This window comes from Euleptes europaea, chromosome 3 (assembly GCF_029931775.1).
Source record: "Euleptes europaea isolate rEulEur1 chromosome 3, rEulEur1.hap1, whole genome shotgun sequence".
Lineage (NCBI taxonomy): Eukaryota > Metazoa > Chordata > Lepidosauria > Squamata > Sphaerodactylidae > Euleptes > Euleptes europaea.
The window spans coordinates 104926772-104951469 of NC_079314.1; the positions used below are offsets into that span (position 1 = coordinate 104926772).

The following is a 24698-nucleotide window of genomic DNA, read 5'->3' on the forward strand; positions in this document are numbered from 1 at the left end:
TTGAGTCTCTCCTCACATGCATGGATTGATGATACTGGGGAGCCATTTCTGTGATGCGTTGGTTAGAAGTGAAGACCAGGTCTACCCCTTCAGCAGGAGCTCTCCCAGTCTCCATGCCCTTTGCCTGCCGCCACTTAGCAGGGTGGCAGGGGAAAAACAGCATACAAATTGGTGTCACACTGATGGAGCAATGTCACTTCCAGCAAATACCTGGAAATGACATCACTTCACCAACATGATGCTCTAGGATTCACCCCAAACTCTATGGTTGTTTATATGCCAGAAGTGACATCACGCCACTAGTAGGGCATCGTCCTCCCCATCCCTGCTCCCTTCCTCTCCCACTGGTTCCAACCCTAGGCTCAAACAATGTTCTATAAAGCCAGGCAGGCTCCTCAAGACCAAGGTTTAGATCCTATGAATGGTGAGCTTGTGTTGTTGGGAAGCAGATCCAGTTGGTGGGAAATGAAGGGAGATGCCTGGTTTTACCCGACGTTGCCTTCGCTACCGGTGCGCCATTGTGCCATCGCGCCATGCGTTCAAGATTAGCATCGCAGGATCAAAAAAAGTGAGTTAGAAAAGGGACAAATAAAGGCAATGACAGCAATGCGTTAACGGCTGACATCTCAAGAGAAAGAAAAAGAGGCACCTGGATGTTCTAACTGGGGCATTCAAAGGAACCTAGGAAGTTCTGAAGAGAGCAGACAGGGGACACTCAGGGTGAGGTCTCTCTTTACTTCTGTCCTCACAGTGCACCCCTTAGCTGCGGGGAGACCCCCACAATCCTCCTGCTTCATAACTGACAGATTAGCAGACTAGCTAACTGAATACTGCTCACCTGTCATGTCCTGCCTGCCTTGTGCTTCAGGCAAGCTGCCGGCCTTTCTTATTCCTAAAAGTTGTACATGAATATTCATGTGAGGGTCACCTTATTATTTTTAAATGACTTTCTAAGCCTACTCGAGAGTTTCGGGGGGAATGGAGGTTCTGTGGTGACATCACTGGGGAACCGTCCAATCAGTACCTTCAGAACTGGTTTTTTTTTTAATTCCTCTGAAAGGAATATCCCTACGTTGGAACTGAATCATTGTGCAGATCTTTCAGATCAGCTCCACTGCTCTAGAAACATTATATTGATCTTTGCCTGAGAGGGGAAGGAATTCCTTGCCAAATCCTTTCCATGCTTTCCTGAAGAAACCTTAAAGGGAAAGAGGAACAATGACCTGTGTGGTGGTGGTGGTGGAGGAGGAGGAGGAAGAGGAAGAAGAGGAAGAGGAGGAGGAAGAGAAGGAGGAGAAGGAGGAGGAGGAGGAGGACTTAGTTTTTATATACCGACTAACTCTACCACTTAAGGAAGAATCAAACCGGCTTACAATCATCTTCCTTTCCCCTCCCCACAACAGACACCCTGTGAGGTATGTGGGGCTGAGAGCGCTGTGACTAGCCCAAGGTCACCAGCTGGTTTCATTTGTAGGAGTGGGGGACCAGAACAAAGCGTCCGCCATTCATGTGGAGGAGTGGAGAACAAACCCGGTTCTCCAGATCAGAATCCACCACTCCAAACCACCGCTCTTAACCACTACACCACACTGGTTCTCATAAACCAGGTCAAAAGCCAACACAAGCAATGGTTGTGATGCCTCAAGTAGTACACAGCTGCAAGATGAACCAGGAACCCACCCCCAGGTCACAGATCACCACCATCCTTTTGGAAAAAATGAATGAGAGCTGATTGTTAAGTGGAAGGAAAAATTATTTTATAGATGAAATGGAGACCTCCCTAAAGTCCGTGCGCTATATAAAAGCTTCTGTGTTGGTGTAGCTATTTCCATCTCAGGGTTCAACGTCTCCTGTCCACTTTCAGAAGAAGCAGCCAACTCACAGGAGGAATATATAGGCTTGGATCAGCTCCTACGAATGTGCCCAAAACAGAAGACGGAGCAGCATCTTCTCCTGCCACTACATCTTGGGAGAGATTTCTTCCCCTAGCAGCCACGACTGATCCTTTTAGGAGGTGGAAGGGAAATCCGCTCACAGGTCCCTCTCCCTTTGGCCACTGGCAAAGTCCGGGGTCGCCCAACCCCATTCCTCTAACAGCGGGAATCCAACTCTGTCAACATCAAGAGCTCAGTTCGAGTGGCAGGAAAAGGTGGCTCTGGACACAGCCTCTGAGGCAAGTCCTCATTTGGGCAGACGAGCTGGCGGAACCTCTGGAAGACAAAAAGACAGGAAGTCAAGAGACCCCTGAAGGAAGCACCTTCACTACTCAGACAGACAGTGCCACTGCCCAATCCATGAATGCTTGAGAAGGGAGGGGGAAGCAGTCAGCAAGACATTAATTTCTTTCGTCACTTTCCCTTCCTCCAAAAGGTATATTTTTTACCAACAGATGAATTTGAGCTGAAATGGCAGCCTTTTTATGATTATCATTCAGGTGACTATCTAAGAATTTAATTTTAAAAAAAGAAATTAATGATTTATTGTATGACAATCTGAAGTAATAAATAAGATTTTAAATGTTTAAGATAGTTGATAGAGAAAGCTCTTGATGTCAATATATTCTTTCTTTTTCTTTAGCAAACCCTAGACATTATAACATGAACACTGTATGATAGAATTAAGGATAATAATTTTTTCTTTTTGAATATAAATCTTGTCGAGGCTTGGAAGATGTTACATGTTATACATTTTATTTCCCTTTCCCCTGCTTTTTTTCCCTTTCTGTACCCATTTTATATATAAAATAAATTAAAAAGGTATATTTCAACCTCATTATTATTCCAATGACAAAAATATTAGGTTAAGAAATGGTGACTCATCCGAAGTCATCCCTTCGCAGCGGAAGGACCATTCATAAGGTATTTCTCAAATCAAGAAGGAAAGAGGAGGTAGCCCTGGTTTTACCAAAGGTTTCTTTGTGTCAGGCAAACAATACCTTGGTGGTCCCCACTGCTGCTTATCTCCAGAGGGAACTCATTCTTCAAACTGCAGCCCATTTCAACATCTGGCACTCATGACCTCGTAGTATGCGTTCACAGAGAACTTACCATCCCCATTATTTTTCTGGGGTTATTTCAATGGCAGTGTAGGACTTGGTTCACACATGCAAGAGAAAGAGATGGCAGAGCCCAGAGGTCATAGAATAGACTTCACGATTTGAGGCTGGAGGTGAGTGGATTCTTACAACAAATGTCCCATCAGGGGGTCGCCATAAGTCGGCTGTGACTTGAAGACACTTTACACACACACACATTCACCTATTTGATTTGCTACATTGGTTTTCTGTTGGGAGGGTTGTTGTTGTTTTTTAACATTGGGAAGCGTTACACATATATTCCCTCTATGATCCCCATTCTACCACCTCAGTTCTCTGCCACCTCATGCCCCAGCATGTGTGAATCAGGTTTTGGATCCCACTCAAAAATCTTCCAGACAACATTTTAAATTAAACCTGACTTTCCCTACACGTTTGACATCAAACAATCACCTCAAAAAAGCAATTCCATAGAAACAGGACTATACCCTGACAGCCTCCACTACTAGACATGGAAGAATGGATTAAGGAAAGGAGGCAAGCCTGAAGAGATATAGCTGTGTCCTTCAAGCCATAGCCCAAATACCCCAAATCCTTGGCTTTATATTGTACAAGAAAGCCCTGTATTTAGCATCTACCCTAAAGAAACAAACATTTCTCTAGGATCTACAGCAAGGAAGTCACATGAGTATCATAGACCACATCTGATTATCCCACCTATATCTCTGCTTACTCTAGGGTTGCCTACTCTGAGTTGGGAAATTCTTGGAAATTTGGGGGTGGAGCCCGGGGAGGGCAGGGCATAAAGCCATAGAGCAGTGGTATCCAATGTGGTGCCCTTGGCATCAACACTTTTCTCGTGCCAACCAAGTGTTTTCAGGATGTGCGTGGGGCCAGGTAGGGTTTTAGCCCAGCAAGGCTTCTGATTGTCTGTTGGTAGGGTTGGCAGATACCCCTTCCCCACCGTCGGGAGCTTTTTAGGGTGGGGCTGAGGGGCGGCAATCCTGTGCGCGTGGCCGCACGCAGAGCGATTACATCACTTGCAGGCTTACCAGAAACGCCTCATTGCACAGAACGCTCTAGCACTCTCACCCCCAAAACTCTATAGAAACCACAGTTTTTTTGGGGGGGTGCTAGAGCGTCCCCTTCATGATGCAGCGCTTCCAGGGGAAAACCCAAGTGACACAATCGCCAGAGAGAAGAAGCAGAAGAACGTCTGTGTTCAGCCCGGTTAATTGGCAGGCAATTGCCCGCCAGAACCGGGAAGTTGGTAAGTTTAACTATTGGAGATCTGATTGGCTGTGCAGAGTATTTTTAAATATTGCTTTGGCAACAGCTGCCACCACAGCACAAGTATCTACACTGTATTACCAAAGTTAAGCTGTGGCAATCCATTTTGTGGCTGGCCCTGGCTCCTGAGGCAGCCATTTTGTGGCAGCCATTTTGTTGCCGCACCCACCACGCCGTGCCAGAATTCCAAATGTGCCCGCAGGCTCAAAAAGGTTGGGGACCCCGGCCATAGAGTCGACCCTCCGAAGCAGCCATTTTCTCCAGGGGAACCGATCTCTGTAGCCTGGAGATCAGTTGTAATTCCAGGAGACCTCCAGGACCCACCTGGAGGTTGGCAGCCCTATCTTACCCTCAGATATAAAGAAGGAATCACCACGAATCTCAAGATAAATGTCCTAAGACTGTGTTAGTCTTGAATAAAAGCCAACATTTGAATCTTGCTGTGACTCTCCTCCCCTTTTCCTCTCACCAATGCAATCTGGAATGGTGCCCCTCAATGTGCCAATGAGTTTAGGGTTGCCAGGAATGGTGCCCCTCAATGTGCCAATGAGTCTAGGGTTGCGAGGTCCCTCTTCGCCACCATTGGGAGCTTTCTGGGGCAGAGCCTGAGGAGGGTGGGGTTTGGGGAGGGGAGGGACTTCAATGCCATAGAGTCTAATTGCCAATGCGGCCATTTTCTCCAGGGGAACTGATCTCTATCGGTGGGAGATCAGTTGTAATAACAGGAGATCTCCAGCTAGGACCTGGAAGTTGGCAACCCTACCTGAGTCGTAAAAATTGGCAAGTCAGGGCACAATTCAAACTAGGGCTGTCAGCCTCCACGTGGAGCCTGGAAATCTCCCAGAATTACAGCCGATCTCCAGATGACAGAGTTTAGTTCCCCTGGAGAAAGTGGCTGGGTTGGAGGGCGGACTCTATGGCATTATACCCTGCTGGTGCTCCTCCCATTACCCTCCTCAGGCTCCACCCTCAAATCTCCAGGGATTTCACAACCTGAAGCTGGCAACCCTAGTTCAAACTAAAAATGTTAGAAAAGTAAGCCAACGGCGCAGTGGCTCCTTCGATAGCTCTGAACTTTACTCCTCGCTTTCTGTTATTGTAAATTTTAAAAGGCCAGGTAGAAAAATCCATGAAGTGTTCCATCGGGAAGTCGATAACCCAAAAAAGGGGGGTTGGGAGAGAAAATGTAGGGGCGCCAAAAAGCAAAGCTCTTTGCCGGTGACATTTTTTAAAGGACTCTGTAATCAATAGCAAGCACGCAGGAAGGACGTCTGATTCGTGTAGCCCTCCAGCCTACTCAAATCTATTCAAGCCAACAGCTCTTCCCAGTTCACAACCTTGGCCCGTTAATTATTCTGTAACACAGCAAAGTGGCCTCAAAAGGCCTTCTGGTCAATTTATCGGTGGCAATCCACAGCCTCTCTGCGTCCCAAACCCCATAACAAACCCACCAGCCTCACCTCTCTCAGGGAGCCCTTGATGGTAGACAGTTTATATGCAATCCAGAGCGGGATGCAAACCATAGACGAGAGGGCCAACAGCCAGCCGATGGTATCTCCCCACCATGGGTACACGTATTTCTTGTTGTACGTCAGTGGGGTATATTTGATCAGAGAGAAAAAAAACGTTGCCTGGAGAAGCAGAGGGAGAGAAGGAGGGTGAGGCACACCAGCATTCGCTTCATACGCACAACCCTGCCCCCAGGCTCCTTCCCAGAACTGGACTCTACCATTCCTATATGACTGACCTTGAATAGACCAGAACAACGTAACACACATAAAACTTGAAGTCCGAGAGCTTCTACCGAGGAATTTTCATTTGACTTGTCAATTTGCTATCCCAAATACCCGTCTCTGAAGTTTAGAGATCAGTTGTAATTCCAGGAGATCTCCAGACCCCAACTGAAGGTTGGTAACCCTAAATTTTGGGGCCAGACTATTCCTCAACCTATGCACAGTTAATATGGCCAAAGGGAGACCTCAAACATTTCACCCTGAGGTCCTAGGAGGAACAGCATGATACAAATGTCATAAATAAAATATTAAAGTAGCACAAGCAGAAGTGTATTGAACAGTTCATCCTCCAGTGTTTCTCCACATTTTCAAGATAGCCATGTGGGGCTGTTAATTACCTTTTTTATTTAAAAAAAGAAAGCAAGAGGTTCTAATAACGGAACTTTATAGTCTGGCATGGAGAATTAGGCCTGAGATGACAACCAAAAATCTCCTCATGGCCTCTAAGGGTTTACACCTTGAGAATGTGAAACATTTCTCCACTGGCTCTCATTTCGAATGCTTCACATAAATCTAATCATATACATTAAACTACGTAAGGCAGGAGGAATGTCACCCCCTCTAAGCACAGGCAACTTAAGTTGCATTTATTTATAGCAGCAGAGGGCTCCCCAAAAACACACCTATGCTACAGACATATTTACAATTTACCTACCATACAAGGAATCATGGGAATTGTAGCACACTGAAAATTCTCTTCCTGGAATCATTGGTTTCCCTTATAGAGCTAGGTGAAGATATGTCCATAGAATAACTAGTTTAAAATCACAAGGGAGTCTGTGTTTTTATCTAAACCATATCCTCTGTCAAAACTACTGATGACAGGAGAATGTGTCCAACCTTCTTTTGAAAACTTCCACAATGATCCAAAATGATGGGGAGAGGCTATGGCTCAGTGGTAGAGCATCTGCTTGGCATGCAGAAGGTCCCAGGTTCAATCCCCAGCATCTCCAGTTAAAAGGTCCAGGCAGTAGGTAATGTGAAAGACCTCTGCATGAGACCCTGGAGAGCCACTGTCTGGTAAGACAATACTGACTTCGATGGACCAAGGGTCTGATTCAGTATAAGGAAGCTTCATGTGTTCAAGTGGTTGGGGGGACCCATAGCCCTAGGCTTTACACAAGGTAGCATGCAAGGTCTGGCTCAAAGCTGCCTGCTGAAGTGGCATTGATCCATCTGCATTATTATGCCCCTTGTGTTTAATGTATATCCCACATTACCATCTGCCACCATCTTGCCTAGGGTTGCCAGCACAAAGCTGTCAACCAGCAGGAGACCAACCTGTGGCAGGGGTTGCCCATAGAGTTTCAACCCAACATTAGAGCATTGCCAGCAACACAGTGATGTCACTTCCAATTATACCAGAAGTGATGCCATTAAGCCAGACCGCTGCCAACCCTCCCTCATTTTTCTCCCACTGGCCAGCTGAGTGGCAGCAAGAAGGGTCAGCAGGGGGCGGGACTAGGGTTGCCAACCTCCAGGTACTAGCTGGAGATCTCCTGCTATTACAACTGATCTCCAGCTGATAGAGATCAGTTCACCCGGAGAAAATGGCCACTTTGGCAACTGGACTCTATGGCATTGAAGTCCCTCCCCCAAACTCCGCCCTCCTCAGGCTCCGCCCCAAATACCTCCCACCAGTGGCAAAGAGGGACCTGGCAGCCCTAGGCAGGACGTCTCCCGCCACATAGAGGGAATCAGGAGATCTGGTAGCAACCCTGAATTCTTGCTCCACTTCTGCCTTGCAGGAACGCAGCACAGTACAAAGCTGGATTGATGAGTCACAGCCAGCCATATCCACATTTGTAAAACAGAACAGCTCGACATGTTCCTCTTGCCGTTAAGAGCGCTTTTTTTCCTGGGCCTCAGTACAAAGGGGCTCTACTGTGTCTCACTCACCAGGCAGACAGCTGGTGTGATGAATACCCAGCAGTATTTGATGACTGGCCACGGCCGATAGCCAATCATGTCTTCAATATTATCATAAAAACGGTCAGCACCTGGGAACGGGAGGGGGGAAAAAATCAACCTGCTAACATCACATGGAGTGGAGAAGGCAAGGAGAGAGAGACTTCTTAGAGAAACGAAGGTAACTGCCAAGCTATATGGAAGGGAGCAGGTAGGGAATATGCCCTCACAGCACAGAGCAATGATTAGCAACTTTGCTGGCCAGAGGAAGACACCAATGTCTGAACTCCCTTCCCTGGCTTCCTTCCTTCCACCAGATCTGAAAGTCTCATACTAACAGCATGAAGTTACCTTTGCATCATGAAAGCAGATAAAAATAACATGGCTAGGCAAGGATTCTGTTATCTTCATCATCTCTGAGAATGCAGAAGCATGCACATCGGTAACAGAGCTTCCACGCGTTTTCTGCACATTTGGCTCTTGGTGGTACAGTCATCATGACCGCTGTAGCAATTCACCACCCTCTTTTTTATATCACAACATAGTGTCATACCAACATAAAAATAGTATCCCTCCAGCAATCTTGTCTCTTCCCCTCCCCATTCCTTCCCAAACAATCGGGACAAAAACTGCCTGCATGTTTCCCCATTATATCTCTGCAATAAAAAGGGCTGGAGACTTTATTGCATGAATTTGAAACCTGGGAATTCAGAGGAAATAAAACTCAAAATGGAAACAGGTAGATGGCAATCAATAGTATAATAGCAATTACCTTTTTTTAAGCTCACAAAAAGCGCTGCAGTGGCATAGTAGGGCAAAATTGTTGGGAAAATACTGGGCACCCATGAGGGGCTGAGGGTAGGAAAATGGCATCAGTGCAGGTGGGGGAAACGCACACTATCCCTTCCATATAATGTGCTAATACACTTGGCATGTGGAGGAAAAACTCCATGTGGAAGTAACCTTAGCCACCTGAAGTTATCCATGAACCACATTTGATCCACAGGCTGCCATTTATTTGCCTATCACTGCAACATGGATGATATCATACCATACCAGTTGTTACCTCCTTTGCAGAGAATGTTTCCATGCCATGCATGGCTGCAGACTGATGCTTGAATGCCTGTTCAGATCTGCTGGTAGGGCTGTTGATTCGGTTCGGCCCGAACTGAAAATCAGCCGAATTTCCCCTGATTCGGTGGTTTTTAGTTCGGGAGGAACCGAACTCAAAACTGGCGGGCAACCGGGGGGGCCGAATTCAGCGAGTTCGGGAGTTCGCGAATAAATCCGGCAAATTCGGGGCTGTCAGTAAGCAGCATAACCGTCAGTAAGCAGCATTCTCCTCCCCCGGCCAATCAGTGGCCAAGCTGGGTCTTCTTCTGGCCAATCAGTCAGGATTGAGTACTGGAGGAATCAGCTGATGTGCGGCCAGGCCAGGGAGAGAGAGAGAGAGAGCGAAATCCTCGTGTGTGTGTGAGGAGTGCTTGTGCACATTTGCTCCTTTCTGTGGCTGCAGGGGGCGTATTTTTTGGGGTACAGACACAAAACTTTCAGTGGAGCTTCAGATGAAGCTTCTTAAGATACCCCCCAAGTTTTGTAAACATTGGGTCAGGGGGTCCCGAGATATGGGCTCCCCCTTTTTCTTTCCATGGCTGCAGGGGGCGCATTTTTGGGGGTACAGACCCCAAACTTTTAGTGGAGCTTCAGATGAAGCTTCTTAAGATACCCCCAAGTTTTGTAAACATTGGGTCAGGGGGTCTCGAGATATGGGCTCTCCCCCTTTTCCCTCCCCCCTTTTTCCATTTATGTGGCTGCAGGGGGCGCTTTTTTGGGGATATAGCCCCCAAACTTTCAGCATAGCTTTACACAATTATTCTTAAGATACCACCCAAGTTTTGTAAAGATGGGTTCAGTGGGGGCAGAAATATCGCCTCCCCCCCCTTTTCTCTTTCCGTGGCTGCAGGGGGTGCATTTTTGGGGGTGCAAATCCCAAACTTTGAGCGGAGTTTCAGACCAGTGTTCTTAAGAGACCACCCAAGTTTTGTGAACATTGGGTCAGGGGGTCCCGAGATATGGGCTTTCCCCTTTCCCCTTTCCCCTTTCCCCTTTTCCCTATTGGGATGAATGGATCAGCCGATCCTGTGTGCATCTCCAGAGCAAAACGTCCCGTGCCTAATTGGAATCATCTTGGATTACAAGTCCTCCCCAGCCCCTCCTGATGGAACAGAAGACAGCCACAGTAAGACCCCTTTGGGGGCTTTAATCTATAATTTTTCTCCTGTGTATGTGTGTGTGTGTGGGGGGGGGAAAGCAGAGTCTCTGTGTGTGTGGGGAGGGAGCAGTTTCTGTGGGTGGGGGGGAAGCCAAAGGGGGCTTTCGTCGGTTCTGCCTGGGGTGTGTGTTCCCCCTCGAGTCTCTCGCTCCCTGGTTTGAGGGGGGAGGTTTCAGTTGTGTGTCTTCTGGTTTTTCCTGTTGCAAAGGTGTTGTTTTACAAGGTTGTGTTGCTTTGCAAACTGTTGTCGAGGCTGGGAGCTTTGTGCGTGGGCGGCAAGCTCTGCTGAGAGATGCACATTAAGGGTGGGGGGGACCCTTTTCAGGGCCCATATCTCAGCCCCCCCTGACCCAATCTTTACAAAACTTGGGGAGTCTTTCAATAAATGTCCTTTGAAGTTCTGCTGAAAGTTTGGGACCTCTAACCCCAAAAATGCCCCCCCAGAGCCGCAGAAAGGCGCGGTTGTGTTTTTAATGGCTTTATTCGGCCGAATTTTTTTTCCGAACTTTGAATTCCCGCCGAATTGAACGGATCCGAAGTGGGGGAGTTCGGACTTCGGCATATCCCGAATCTAAACGGGCCGAATTCGGCCGAATCCGAACTATACCGAATTTTTTTAAATTCAACAGCCCTATCTGCTGGTCCAAAGACCGCAGCGCATGAAATCCTGGTACATTTGTACTTACCATAGACCCAACCGATGCACAGAGTCTCAAAAATGGCAACAAAGAGAAGGCACATGCCACTAGCAGCGTAGTAGTCAAATAGCTGGAAGACATACATCCCACCCTAATGTGGAGAACCAGGATATAGAATCAGGGTGGGTAGAGGGGAGAGAGAAAAAACAGAAATCTAAGCTGGAACAAGTATATAAATATGGAGCCCTCCAAAAATGCTTTGGCAGCTTTCCCCTGATCATCTCATTTTAAATACTACACAGTCTTTTTTCCGGAAATCAACAGATAACCATTAATGAAATATTTTATTATTCTGCCTTGTTATACTGATTACTTCAGTACAACACCTTTCTATACCTGGACAGACAAAATAGATTTTCCCTAAGGCTCAAATCACTCAAGATTTTGCAAAAGTGTTCATTTCCACTGCGATCGTCATCTCTGTGACCTCAGAGTGTCCAGCACACAGCCAGCTCTGATTGGCTACATAGCACTGTGATGTTATCCTCTTCATCATTGGGCAGGATTAGCCATGGAACTAATTGGGACTCATCAATCAATCAATAATTTATTTGCAGCCATAGACCATCAAATAAAGCAAATTTGCACAGTTGAATAGTAGAGGATAAAAACAAATGCAAAATAGATTTGCTATTAAAATGGTTAAATGGTTAAAATGGTTAAAAATGGCAAGATTTGGGACTAATCCAGAAAGAAGAAAGCACAAGTAACCGGGGGGGGGGGGGATAAAATTGGAAGGGCAGCGGGAAAGAGAGAGCCAGCATGGTGTATCAGTTAAGGTGTCAGACTAGGACCTGGGAAACCCAGGTTCAAATTCCCGCTCACACCATGGAAGCTTGCTGGGTGACCTTAGCCAGTCACACACTCTCAGCCCAGACCCTGCCTAGTATTTGGATGGGAGACCTCCAAGGAATACCAGGGTCGTGGTGCAGAGGCAGGCAATGGCAAGCCACCTCCAAACATCCCTTGCCTTGAAAACCCAATGGGGTTGCCAAAAGTCAGCTGTGACATTACAGAAAAAAAGGGGAGAACCGTATATATAGCCTTGAACTCCCTGGAAGAACTGGGAAGGAAAAGATTGTAATGTAAATAAATTAACTGGCAAAATAAACTGGCAGGTGACTGGCTCTTTGCTTCAATGGGTAGCATGTTGTGGAATTTACTCCTCCAGATTTGTAGCTTTGCTTTTTCTTTCAAGGAGCATCTGAAGAACTTTTTATTCTCTGTGCTCATTTAAGAAGGCACAACCGTTGGCTCTTCTCAACAGCCCTTTTCCTCCCTTCACCCACAATGTCATAATGCTTTTTTTTAATGATTTTATGTCAAGTGCCAGAGCATCACTTATCGGTATTGCACTAAATAATATAAAGCGCTGTGAATGCCAATAGAATAGGGGAGGAGGGTGAAATATGCAATTACTTAAGGGAACTGTAATGCTGTAATGGTGAGGAGAATAAGCTATGATCCATTCCATGGCATTCTCAGTTCAAATCTCAACTTTGTCATGAACTCACTAGGTGGCTTTATACAAACTTTCTTTCTGCTTCAGCCCTCCGCCCATGTGCAATTGGCAATACTGGCCTACCTTACAGAGTTCTTGTAAGCACTACTGCAAGGGCGGAAAGCAGGGAGGGAGAAAGAAGGAGGAGGAGACGAAGGAGGAGGAGAAGAAGAAGACGGTGAAGGAGGAGGAGGAGAACAACAAGAACTGGTTTTTATACCCCACTTTTCTCTACCTTTAAGGAGACTCAAAATGGCTTACAATCTCCTTCCCTTCCTCTCCCCTCAACAGACACCTTGTGAGGTAGATGAGGCTGAGAGAGCTCTAAGAGAGCTCTAAGACACCCAGCAGGCTTCATGTGTAAGAGTGGGCAATCAAATCCAGTTCTCCAGATTAGAGTCCGCCACTCTTAACCACTACACCATGCTGGCTCACCCTGCATTTGAAGTGTTTTAAATACTGGCTGCTATGTAAATGCTAAATATTACTAATAATAATTTTTACACATAACGAGCCTTGGAAACCATTCCTAAAGCAGGCCACAGCATGATAAAGCACATAGCATGGACTTGCTTGTGGAATGCAATCTTAGCAATGCTCTTCTTTCAGCCTCTTATTACCAAATGGAATTTTTAAAAGAGTTAAGTTATAGTCTGGGAATGCAGATGTAGGCAGCAGGTCTATATTTAAGTCTCCTCACAGAGGGAGAAAATAGAAATGTGAGGTATCCCAGACTGTATCTACAAAAATGATGCCAATTTATGCCCCTGTAAAGAACTGCAGGAATGAGCCTCTTACGCAGATGCCACAGTGCAATTACACAGCTGGCTTACCATTAACAACCTACACAGAGCACTAGAGGAATACTGGATGTATTTTAGGCCATGCTCATAGGTCAGCACAGACAACCCAATAGGCATTGTGCCTTGCGCTCTGTGAAGTGGGTGGGTGTTAGCACAAGGCCCTGAAATCCCTGTAGCACACCGGAGTTCTACCGCTGACACAATAAATCAGAAGGCAGAAAGTTTGGAAAACTTTAAGGGAAGCTGCTGGATGCACCTGCAACTTTCACAACAGTTGTTTACAAAAAGATGGTTCTAGGTAGATACCCCAAGGCCAGTATTGAGATGGGACCTGCAATATGGAACGTCAGCTTACGGATTCCCCAGCTTTTTTGGCTCCTGTCAGAAACAGATATATTCAAGCGCCAGCAGAATATCTATCATTCATAGAGCTGAATATCTGTCATTCATAGAGCTTTTATACCAGCGAGATGCTCTGCCTTACCTTTGGCGATTTTACAAGGCAGATTTAAGAAGCTTCCAATAACAGAATGGGTGTGCCCTTGTAAGTCGGGGGAACTGGAGTCTATAGAGCATGTTTTGCTCAGGTGCTCCTTCTACAAGGAAGCTCGTTGTAAGCTAATCATTCCCCTGCTCAGCCAAATCACAGTCTGCTCAGATGAAGGGAGAATTAAGAGTCTCCTCTGGGAAGGGAATGTCCAGATGGCAAAACAGGTAGCCAAATTTTGTGCAATAGCATATAAAGTTCAACCCTAAATGTTGGGCAATTGCAATTAGATTAAATCATAATTTGGTCAATTTTAGTCTATTATAAAAAAACTGGAAATTTTAATTAGAAATATTTTTGTTTGAACTGCTATACTTTTTTACCTTTTGTATAAATGATGCATGTGTTTTACTGGCTTATGCTGTATTAATAATAAATCTATGTGACCTGCAACCATGGCAAATCATGAGAAATCCCTTTTCCTTCAAACTAACTGATTTGCAGTTGAATTTTTCATACAAATTATGCAAACAAAGAAAAGTAGTTTCTCTCCTCTTTTCAGTCTGTCAAGGCCCTACCTCGGTAATCATGACCAGCCCCACAAGGTACGAGAGGATGGAGACAAGCAAGATCAGGGTTTCTCTGCGGTTCTTTTTCCGGAAAATCTCAGGGTACATGTCAACAACAGCGGTCACCAGGCTTTCCATGCAGACAAACTAAACAGAAGGGAGAATTCGGGCAGCCATCAGATCTTTAAGAACATAAGAACATAAGAAGAGCCATACTGAATCAGACCGAGGGCCCATCAAGGTCAGCATTCTGTACACACAGTGGCTGATGAGTTGCCTCTAGGAAGCCCCCAAAGCTGGATCATGGCAACAGCATCCTCCCGCCCATGCTCCCCAGCAACTGAAATAAACAGGCATATTGCCTCTGGTACTGGAGGGAGTAGATATCCATCCTGACTGGTACCCACTGTGACTAGTAGCCATTGATAACCCATCCACCATGAAATTGTCCACTCTCCTTTTAAAGCCTTCAGAGTTGGCAGCCATCACTGCTTCCTGTGGCAGCAAGTTCCACAGTTTATGTACTGTGTGAAGAAGTACTTCCTTGTGTCTGTCCTGAATCTCCCAGCTTCAGTGGAGGATCCTGGCTTCTAGTATGATGAGAGAAGGAGAAAAGCTTCTCCCTGTCCACTCTCTCCACACCATGCATAATTTTATAGACTTCTCTCATGCCTCACTTAACTCGCTAAACAGCCCGAAGTGTTTCAACTGATCCTCATGGGGCAGTTGCTCTATCCCCCTGGTTATTTTGGTTGCTCTTTTCTGCACCTTTTCATGCTCTATAATATTATTTTGCAGGTGTGGTGACCAAAATTGTCCACATTATTCCACGTGTTGTCTCACCACTGATTTGTATAAGGGCAGTATGAAAGTGGCAGTTTTATTTTCTGTTCCTTTTCTAATTATGGCCAGGGTGGAATTTGCCTTTTTTTCCCCACAGCAGCAGCACACTGGGTCAAGATTTTCATTGAGATGTCCACGGCCACCCTAAGATCCCTTTCTTTTCTTTTTTCAATAATTTTTATTATTATTCTTAAACAAGTTAACATATACATTTCTACATTTATTAAAAACCATCAAAAATGTATGTGGTTATTGAAAGTATATCTAATATATACCGTAGGTAAAAAGAAAAAGAACAAAAAAATAAACAGGACTTCCCCTACATCTCCCTCCATCCATTAATAAACCTGTATACTCTTTGGTATCAGCAATTCTAATCCTAATATTTTTAATTACATGCAATAAACTAAATCTCATAAAGATATAGCATTGAATATAATCATTAGAAAATAATTAATACTAACACAGAAAAATAAATAAATCTCATTAATAGTAAATAGATTAGATCAATAAGTAGCAATTATCCACTACTTTATAAAGCAGTTTCTCGTAAACCCTCCATGTCTCCCAACACCTATTCATTATAAATTATCTTTCTAATGTATTAATATAGTAAATTATACCATTATAACCAAAATCAAACCTTTTAACCAGTTCCTTGTCTATTTCCAAAAAAAAACCTAGACTCTTTTAGCCAGTCCTTTTGTTTGGAATTTCCAGCATCTTCCACTTTTCCTCATTAACACCAAACACCGAAGAGCATCCTTGGATATTGCTGGTAAAGTTCCCTCTGCAAGCATAGAGTTCTCATAGTAAACCTGCATTGTAATTTCTTCAATTCCAAAATCGTAAAGAGAGATCCCAGTAGCTCCAGCCTTTCCGCCCTTCAAGTCCTCCAAGCTAGTATCAAAGAATTCTTCAGGCAAATTGTAAAGACAAAAATCAAAGTCTCTCACGTTCATATCCATCGTAAGCAGCTGGTCTGTTGCAATTTCTTGTTGAGAGGATGCAGCGTCTAGTTATTTATCCTGGCTCTCCACTTCCTTTATGGGGATTTTCTGATTTTCAGCCGTCTTTTCAATTGGAGAATCCACTGCTTCCACGTCTGACTTCGTTGTAGTAGCTTGGTCCTTTATGTCTTTAATTACATCCATAATAGTATCCAGTTTTTGGTTAATAGTTTGATTAAGGCGTTTGTCATGGCAAGTAGTTGATCCGTCTGTTTAATCGCACGTTCCATGCTTGCTACTTTTAAGAGTTTTGTTGAAACTTAGTTGGTAAAGTCCAGACAAATACACCAAAAAATAAAAAAAATTGTAGGTAATTTAACAGGATTCTTGTGTTGTGGGTAGTACTTTAATGTTAGAATACCATCAAGTAGGAAACACTCTAGTATAGAGCTGCTGCAGAAAACAGGATATATCCAAAAGGTTGCAGAACCATGGACCTTCTGTTACCTCCTCTTGTCCAGGAACTGGGGAATTATTTGCCAGTTACACAAGAGAGCCACACTTCTGGTCTCACGATATGATACTCTCGCAATGGCATTAGGCACTGAAGACGGAAAGATGACACCTAAGGAGGGGGGGAGATTCTTCCTCCCTCCCCTTTCAGCGTCGAAGTATCTGATTGGTGGTTGTAACGTCTTTCAAAAAATCCTGTTTGTTATGTCTACCCACTGATCAGATTGATAGGATTCCTGCCGATTTATCTGATTTTTTTTGTTTTCTAAAAGTCATTTATACATCAGGTGGGGAGGCACGGATTTAATAGGTGTATTTGGCAATCCTTCAGAACCTCCAGATCCAGGTAAAACAAAATAGTTTTTGTAACTTACTCAGATTTTAGAAGAGTAGGAATTCTTGCTTCCATGTAGTTGCTTAGGTGGTAATAGGTAGAGGAGATCTGAGCCTGATTCCAAAGAAATGTTTGCAGCGTTGTATTTCCCCTCAATGCCGGCGGGACCTCACCCAATTCCCTGAGAGTCTTCCTCTCTCAGAAAAATGGGGGTCAAACCGCTCTTCAAGGCTGCAGGAGAGTTCCTGATTCCCGGTCCACTGTTTAGGAGCGGGGTATTGGTGCAGGGTGCACCCAAATTTGAATTTTTGTTGGGTCCCTCGGGAGCTCCCGAGGAATGTGGAGCTCAGATCAGCGTCTCTAGCGGAAGTCGTCCCCAAGATCCCTTTCTTGAGCTCTAGCTGCCAGCTCAGGTCCCATCAGTGCATATGGGAAGTTGAGATCTTCCCTTTCAGAGAAGCTTGCTTTGCCTATTCGTTATGAGAGACCACAACATACTGAACACAGACTCTCAACAGTCCCCTTGCACACTCCAGGAAAATGTGTCTGGAAACAAGCAATAGTTTTTACAAATAATTGAACAGTTTTAAAGGAGGATCATGGCTTGTACTGTCTCTAAGAAAAGCATGTTTTGCAAAAACTGTGTATTGTTTCACTTTGTGTTACCCAGAGACAACAGTGGGATGTGTATACTAAGGATACGGCCCTTATTGTTCCTTTGTATCGTATTGTACTGTATTGTTCCCTTGTATTGTTCATAGAATCATAACCATCTAGTCCAACCCCCTGCACAATGCAGGAAATTCACAACCACCTCCCCCCACACCCCCAGTGACCCCTACTCCATGCCCAGAAGATGGCCAAGGTGCCCTCCCTCTCATGAACTGACTAAGGTCATAGAATCACCATTGCTGAAAGATGGCCATCTAGCCTATACTTAATACCCTCCAGGGAAGGCGCACTTACCACATCCCAAGGAAGCCTGTTCCACTGAGGAACCGCTTTGTTAGAAAATTCTTCCTAATGTCTAGATGGAAACTCTTTTGATCTAATTTCAACCCATTGGTTCTGGTCCGACCTTCTGGGGCAACAGATAATTCTATCTGTTGTCCTTGTCACTAATGTCACAAGGAAGGAGCAAAATCAAAATAGGGATATTGAAATCAGACGAGTAAATTTGCAACATTTGGAAGAACACATATATCTTGGGGAGCAAGGCTTTCATCACACTGCAAGTCTTTTAAAAACTCTCAGCAATTTCCAGCATATTGCACATCCCCCCCCCACTAGGCCCTTCATTGACCATCATTCCACAAATGCTCATTGCCACGGAAGAGAGCCAGCCTGGTGTCACTTTCTGTCTGAATAAGTAAATTTAGGATCCTCCATTTTTATCACCAAGCGTCTAACTATCAATGATAATGAATTCTTTGAAAGCCAACGCCGAAAGCTAACAATGACAAGTTTACCCTCGCTTTAAATACCAAACAGCACCACCGCCTACAACGAAAAGATGATAAGCTGGGAAAACAGAGGCAAATCTCTGTGCTAACAAAGCAGAAAAGGCTATTTCGGCTAATCCAGAACCCTGTCTTCACCCCTGCCTTTTGAATAGTCTCCAAACACAAAGTTGCTATACATTTACTGAGATGCTCTCTGTCTCCAAGGAAAGGTTAAAGAACTTGGGGAAACGGAGTCCACCAAGGCCATCCTTACCTGACTGTCCAATCCCAGAAGGACAACCATGACAAAAAAGAAACAGGCCCACAGCGGAGAAAAGGGCAGCATGACAACCGCTCGGGGATATGCTATGAAAGCCAGGCCAGGTCCTGCCAAGAGAAAATTAGTAAGGTCAGCGCCTGAATCAAAGGGCTCATGAAGATGCACCCACAGAAGGGTTGGTGGTGAGGACAACACCATGAAGACAGGCCCAGTTCTCACTGAGATGGTAACTTTGCATCTGGGCTATGCCATTACAGACTGTAAATGAACGAGGGATGCTAATTTCCAGGCGGGAACTGGGCATCTCCAGGAATTACAACTGACCTTCAGACTACAGAATTCAGTTTCCCTGGAGAAAAGGGCTACTTTGGAGGGGTGGACTCTATGGCATTACACTAGAGGAGGTCTCTGCCCTCCTCAGGCTCTACCCCTAAATCTCCAGGAATTCCCCAACCCAGATTTGCAATCCTAAAATGATTTCTTCACCATACAGAAGAAAACTAGACAGAAAACTAGTTTGTCTACATCTCTGTCTAAAAGGTGGGAGGGAAAAACCATATGTTCTAGGGTTGCCTGGTCCCCCCAGGCGGGGGACGGGGGGTGATCTGGGGATGGAGCATGGAGAGGACAGGGACCTCAGTGGGGTACAATGCCATAGAGTCCCCCCTCCAAAGCAGCCATTTTCTCCAGGGGAACTGATCTCTGTATTCTGGAGATGAGCTGAGATTCTGGGGGATCCCCAGTTGTAGGGTTGCCAGCTCCGGGTTGGGAAATACCTGGAGAATTTTGGGGTGGTGCCTGAAGAGGTTGGGGTTTGGGGAGGGGGGGGACTTCAATGCCATAGAGTCCAATTGCCAAAGCGGCCATTTTCTAGGTGAACTGATCTCTATCGACTGGAGATTGCAATAGCAAGAGATCTCCAGTTAGTACCTGGAGGTTGGCAACCCTATTAAGTAGGCCTGTTGTACCATGTGGGATTTCATTGCCAAAAGGGAGGCATGGCATACTGATTTAAGGTATATTAGGACGCTTTAGTGCTTTCACACACACTGAATAATGCACTTTCTGTCCCCTTTCAATTCACTTTTCAACTGGGTATTACTGCGTGAAATGGTAAAATCCACTTGCAAATGATCTCTAAAGTGCATTGAAAGTGCATTTTGCAGCATGTGTGAAAGGATTACACACACCACGTGGTAATAAACCTGAGTTTATTACAGCTATTCCTGGCTCCCTGCAAAATATGCCTGTGTCATATCCATGTTCTTTGATCATATGTCTAAATATATATATATATATAAAACGTGTGGACTGGCCTTCATCTAGACAAAACACACAAGCCACAAACATAGAAAATAACAGAGATCAAGCAATTCTTATTCAGCCTTGCATTGGGAAAGAGATCATGGGATGGTTCTGCCATTTGCTCATTTCACCAGGCAGGACACGCTCACAAAGCCAGCTGCAAAATGGCCAAAGATCGTAGCATTCTGACAGATGAACTTAGCAAGTGGGGAGGAATGTTACTTTTGCCGCACAGTTGGTTTGAATTTAGATCCCATCAACTTGCTCCTGGTTGCATGCAGCCAGTCATACAAATAGCTCTTCTGTTTACCAACTTCAAGAGACAACTAACTCTGCCAAGATTATCTCGTTCAGTGGATTCTGTGCTCAGATGAAGGTTGGTTGGTAGCCCTGCCACTCCCTTTGGCTCTGTATTTACAAAACGTAGGCTATGGCAGTCCTCTTTTCCTCTTGTGCAGGAGTACTCAACCTCTTTCCTGCTACCACAAGCCTTGATGCTACCCTGAGCCTGGCTGCCATGTTTCCTTTATGACACTGCGTATAGGCTCATGTGCAGCGATATAGGAAATATGGCTGCTGACCAAGATAGTGGATGCCACTGTGGTTAGCAAATAAAGTTGTGAGACTGAAGTCAATGGAAGAAAGAAAAGAGAAGAGAAGAAGAAGAAGAGTTGGTTTTTATATGCCAATTTTCTCTACCATTTTTAAGGAGAGTCAAACCGGCTTACAATCTCCTTCCCCTCCCCCTCCCCACAACAGACACCTTGTGAGGTAGATGAGGCTGAGAGAGCTCAGAGAGAACTGTGACTAGCCCAAGGTCACCCAGCTGGCTTCATGTGGAAGAATGGGGAAACCAACCCACTTCACCAGATTAGCATCTGCCACTCGTGTGGAGGAGTGGGGAATCAAACTCAGTTCTTCAGATTAGAGTCCACTGCTCCTAACCACTACACAACGATGGCTGGGGCGGGGGGAAGCCTTATCCGAGAAGGTCACTTATTGGCTGACTGAAGAATCACCTCTCTGACACAACCAGGTATTGCCTACTGATGAACAGAAGCGACCATTCAAAGCACCACCCAAAAAGAGGTAATACAATCAGCACTGTGATCAACAACACAGAAGCTTATTTCCTTTTATTTCAGTGAGCTATAGGATAACCCCACATGCGTAATGACCCACTCACCCGACTCAGCTACCTCAGAAATTGGCACTCCCTGTTCTTGTGCCATAAAACCCAAGATGGAAAAGATCGCAAAACCAGCCACAAAACTTGTGCCACTGTTCAAAAAACACAGAGCGATGCAATCCCTAAGGGGGGAAGAAAATAATATCAACACAAAAGCCTAGAAAGCCATTCAGAAGATAGCATTTGCACGAAGGGGCAGCAAGCGTCAGTAGATCAGCCAATAAAACGGAAGCATCCTATGGAAATGCACACGTACATTTAATGATCCCTACACAAATACTGCAGCACGTATTTTGATAGTATTAGAACCTGGACTGTGTCTATGGATGAATACCGTACAGGCCATTTGCATCACAGCGCAGTGTCATTTGATAACTACCTCGCCCTTCAAATCTCAAGTGGATTCTCACTAGCAGAATAAATACTCAAGGGTCTCCCATTATCAGTTCAGCAAAATAGAAGCTGGATGGGTTTGGGCAACATAAATACATTGAGCCACATGCAAACAGCACTGCAATTTCTGATCACTTCATGTCACCCTCCACCACATTCATGGCCTTGTTCTCTTCTTACCTGTAACAGTTGTTGTGGTACTGGTTGTAGCTGCCCAACGCTGTCAGGCACCCCAAGCAAATGGCGTAGGAGAAAAAGATCTGAGTACCTGCATCCATCCACACCTGCAAGAGAAAGAAAATATATATAGAAAGAGAGCCAGCATGGTGTAGTGGTTAAGAGCGGTGGGCTCTAGAGAACCGGGTTTGATTCCCCACTCTGCCACATGAGCAGCAGACTCTACTCTGATGAACCGGGTTGGTTTCCCCACTCCTACATATGAAGCCAACTGAGTTACCTTGGGCTAGTCACAGTTCTCATCAAGCTCTCTCAGCCTTACCTACCTCATGAGCAGCAGACTCTAATCTGGTGAACTGGGTTGGTTTCCCCACTCCTCCACATTCAGCCTGCTGGGTGACCTTGGGCACTCTTGAAATTTTGAAAAAGGGTAGTGGACGCCATCACTACAAAATGGCTGCTGCAAGAGAGTAATCTCACAACACTGGGGAATTCCTGTCCCAGTGTTCTCCTATGGCAGAGCTTGGTTGTTTATGCATGGGAGTTTTACCTGGGGTTTGATGCTTGCTTGACCCGCACTTTTTTGTTATGAATCCAAAAATTGCTACACACCAGCAAAGTCATCAAGCTGAAATCAGGAAGCATTTGAGTTGCCTCCCCTTGAAACGCTGCTTTGTAATTGGCTATCGTGCCTACTCTGAGAAAAACGTCCAGTTCCCCTCCCCCCCCCCGGCGGACACCCAAGTGCTGTTTTAAAAACCAATGGAGCTCTTTAAAAGGAATGGGGGGGGGGGAGAAACCCAAGCGTCGTTTTAAAACCCATTTTATGTGACAATGTCAGAAAATAGAACTCGATGCGGGAGACAAAAAGCAGGAAGCATTAGAGCCCCCGCCCCCTGAGAGAGTGCTTTGTAATTGGCTGTAGTGCTTACTGAGAGAAAAACGTCACACACACCCAGCTCCCCCATCCCGCGCTTTGGCTTATGCATGGTGATTTCACCCAGGCTGATCTCAGGGGAGATCGAAGAATCGGGTTATTACAGGAATGGGAAAACCCGGGATTTGCGGGGGCTGGGAGTGAGGTCATGTGGGATGTGTAAGATTTTAATTAATTTAATTCTAGCATATTAGAAAAATGTTATTCTATTATATTTGTAAGCTGTGGTTATTTATATAAGTCAGTAGAAAATAGTACTGTCTAACTTAAACTGAACAAAGCAGGTGATTTTTCGTATCTGGAACAGGGTATCACCGAATAACAAGTGAAATCATATGCATGTGACCACGGAGATGAGATCAGAGTTAGGGTGGATTTGAGAGGAGGAGATATTCAAATCCTCTTAGAACAAAGAACTCTGGAAAAGTATAAATATGAGAAATAGGAGGAGCTTGTTAGAGGAAGAGTTTCACTTTTGTGGCCTTTGGCTAAAATCTTTCCTCTCATTATTTTTGCTGCAAAAATAATTAAAAAATCTCTTGCTTTCAATCCTGAGGTTGGGTTTCTGTTATTCAGATCTAAATCTGTTTAAAGGAATAAATCTTTTTATTTCCAACAGTCATCTCTCATGGACGGAAAACTCATGCATAACTCCAAGGAACAACTGAGTCAGGCCGGGGGCGAACATGAATGAAAGTACCCATGCATAAAAGACCTAAGTTGCTTTGCAATGGGCGCTGCATGCAGACCCGAATGCAGTGCCTCCAGGGAACTTCTGAAGCACCTCCTTCCCCAATAAGGAGGAAATCTAGGACTGGCTCTTTGCTTTGGAGAGAAAAGTGGGCAGCGTGGTACCCACGAATGCCATATTGGGAGTCACTGTTGCAAGATTTAATATGTATACATGTTTTTTGTCTTTTGAGATTTTTGTTATTGTAAGCACAATTGTCTCATTAGTGACATATATGTATTAATTTGTGATCACAAGTACCAAGTAGTAAAAAAGGATCATTGGCAAGAAAGGCCATTTGACACCTCAAGGTCAGCAGAAAGACATCAACACAGGTTCCTTGAGCTTCTCACATCTTTTGGCTCATATACAATGACTCAGGTTTGCAAGATAAAATAATCAAAAATCCCTTTTGTTTCTCACTTGCAAATGCAATTCCAGACAGAGCAATAATCTGCCAGGAAAGGGCCACCTGCCCATCTCCTGGGTACCAACAAGCCAGGAAGCTAAACCACCACCTGCCTCAAGTGGTCATCACATAAATATTCAGGTAGCCCTTCCCTCATAGGTCAGGCCCTGTTAGCCAGTCTCACAGCCTGAATCATGACATCTGCACTACCCTCACTTGCACCAGTCAGAGTACAGCCCTGAACCACCCAATGGGCATCCTAATTTAACACCCTTGAGCCAATGGGATTGCTACAGCTAGTTCTGCGCCCAGTTTGACTGATGGCTAGGCTTCACCATTGAAGCCCAGGTCTATAAGAAGGGCATGACATGCTCCTCTCCTGCTTCTTAAGGAGAGGCAAATTATAACTTATTCTCTCCCATTTGGCTTCTCTTCCACACTTTACCTATTTTATCTTTTTGCCATGGGCACCCTTCTCTTAGCTTCTCCTTCCCCAGTTCAGGATCAACCTACCCTACAGCCAGCCAGTCTCTTCTCACAGCCACCTGGTCAGGGAATCCTCCCCTTCTTTCTAAAGCTTCATCTAGGGTTGCCAGCTCAGGGTTGAGAAATATCTGGAGATTTTGGGGGTAGAGCCTGAGGAGAGTGGGGTTTGGAAAGAGGAGGGGTTTCAATGCCATAGAGTCCAATTGCCAAAGTGGCCATTTTCTCCAGGGGAGCTGATCTCTGGCACCTGGAGATCAGCTGTAATAGCGGGAAATCTCCAGCCACCACCTGGAGGTTGGCAGCCCTGGCTTCCTCCCATTTTCCTCACCACACGTTTTGGTCCCATCTCTTGGTA

At 45.2% G+C, this 24698-nt stretch overlaps 1 protein-coding gene across 1 annotated transcript in view; it reads right to left on the bottom strand.

Annotated features, from left to right (window-relative positions):
* Positions 1 to 2080: 2080 nt before the first annotated feature.
* The window catches only part of LOC130474311 (sodium- and chloride-dependent GABA transporter 2-like), a 70178-nt gene continuing 47560 nt past the window's right edge, over positions 2081 to 24698 (bottom strand). The window contains exons 7-14 of the mRNA XM_056845865.1: positions 21785 to 21888; positions 21209 to 21333; positions 18712 to 18824; positions 14365 to 14502; positions 10984 to 11086; positions 8017 to 8117; positions 5785 to 5955; positions 2081 to 2210 (exon numbers count right to left, since the gene is read on the bottom strand). Coding sequence (XP_056701843.1) covers positions 2091 to 2210; positions 5785 to 5955; positions 8017 to 8117; positions 10984 to 11086; positions 14365 to 14502; positions 18712 to 18824; positions 21209 to 21333; positions 21785 to 21888 — 975 coding nt within the window. The 3' untranslated portion in view covers positions 2081 to 2090. The remainder of the gene's footprint in view (positions 2211 to 5784; positions 5956 to 8016; positions 8118 to 10983; positions 11087 to 14364; positions 14503 to 18711; positions 18825 to 21208; positions 21334 to 21784; positions 21889 to 24698) is intronic.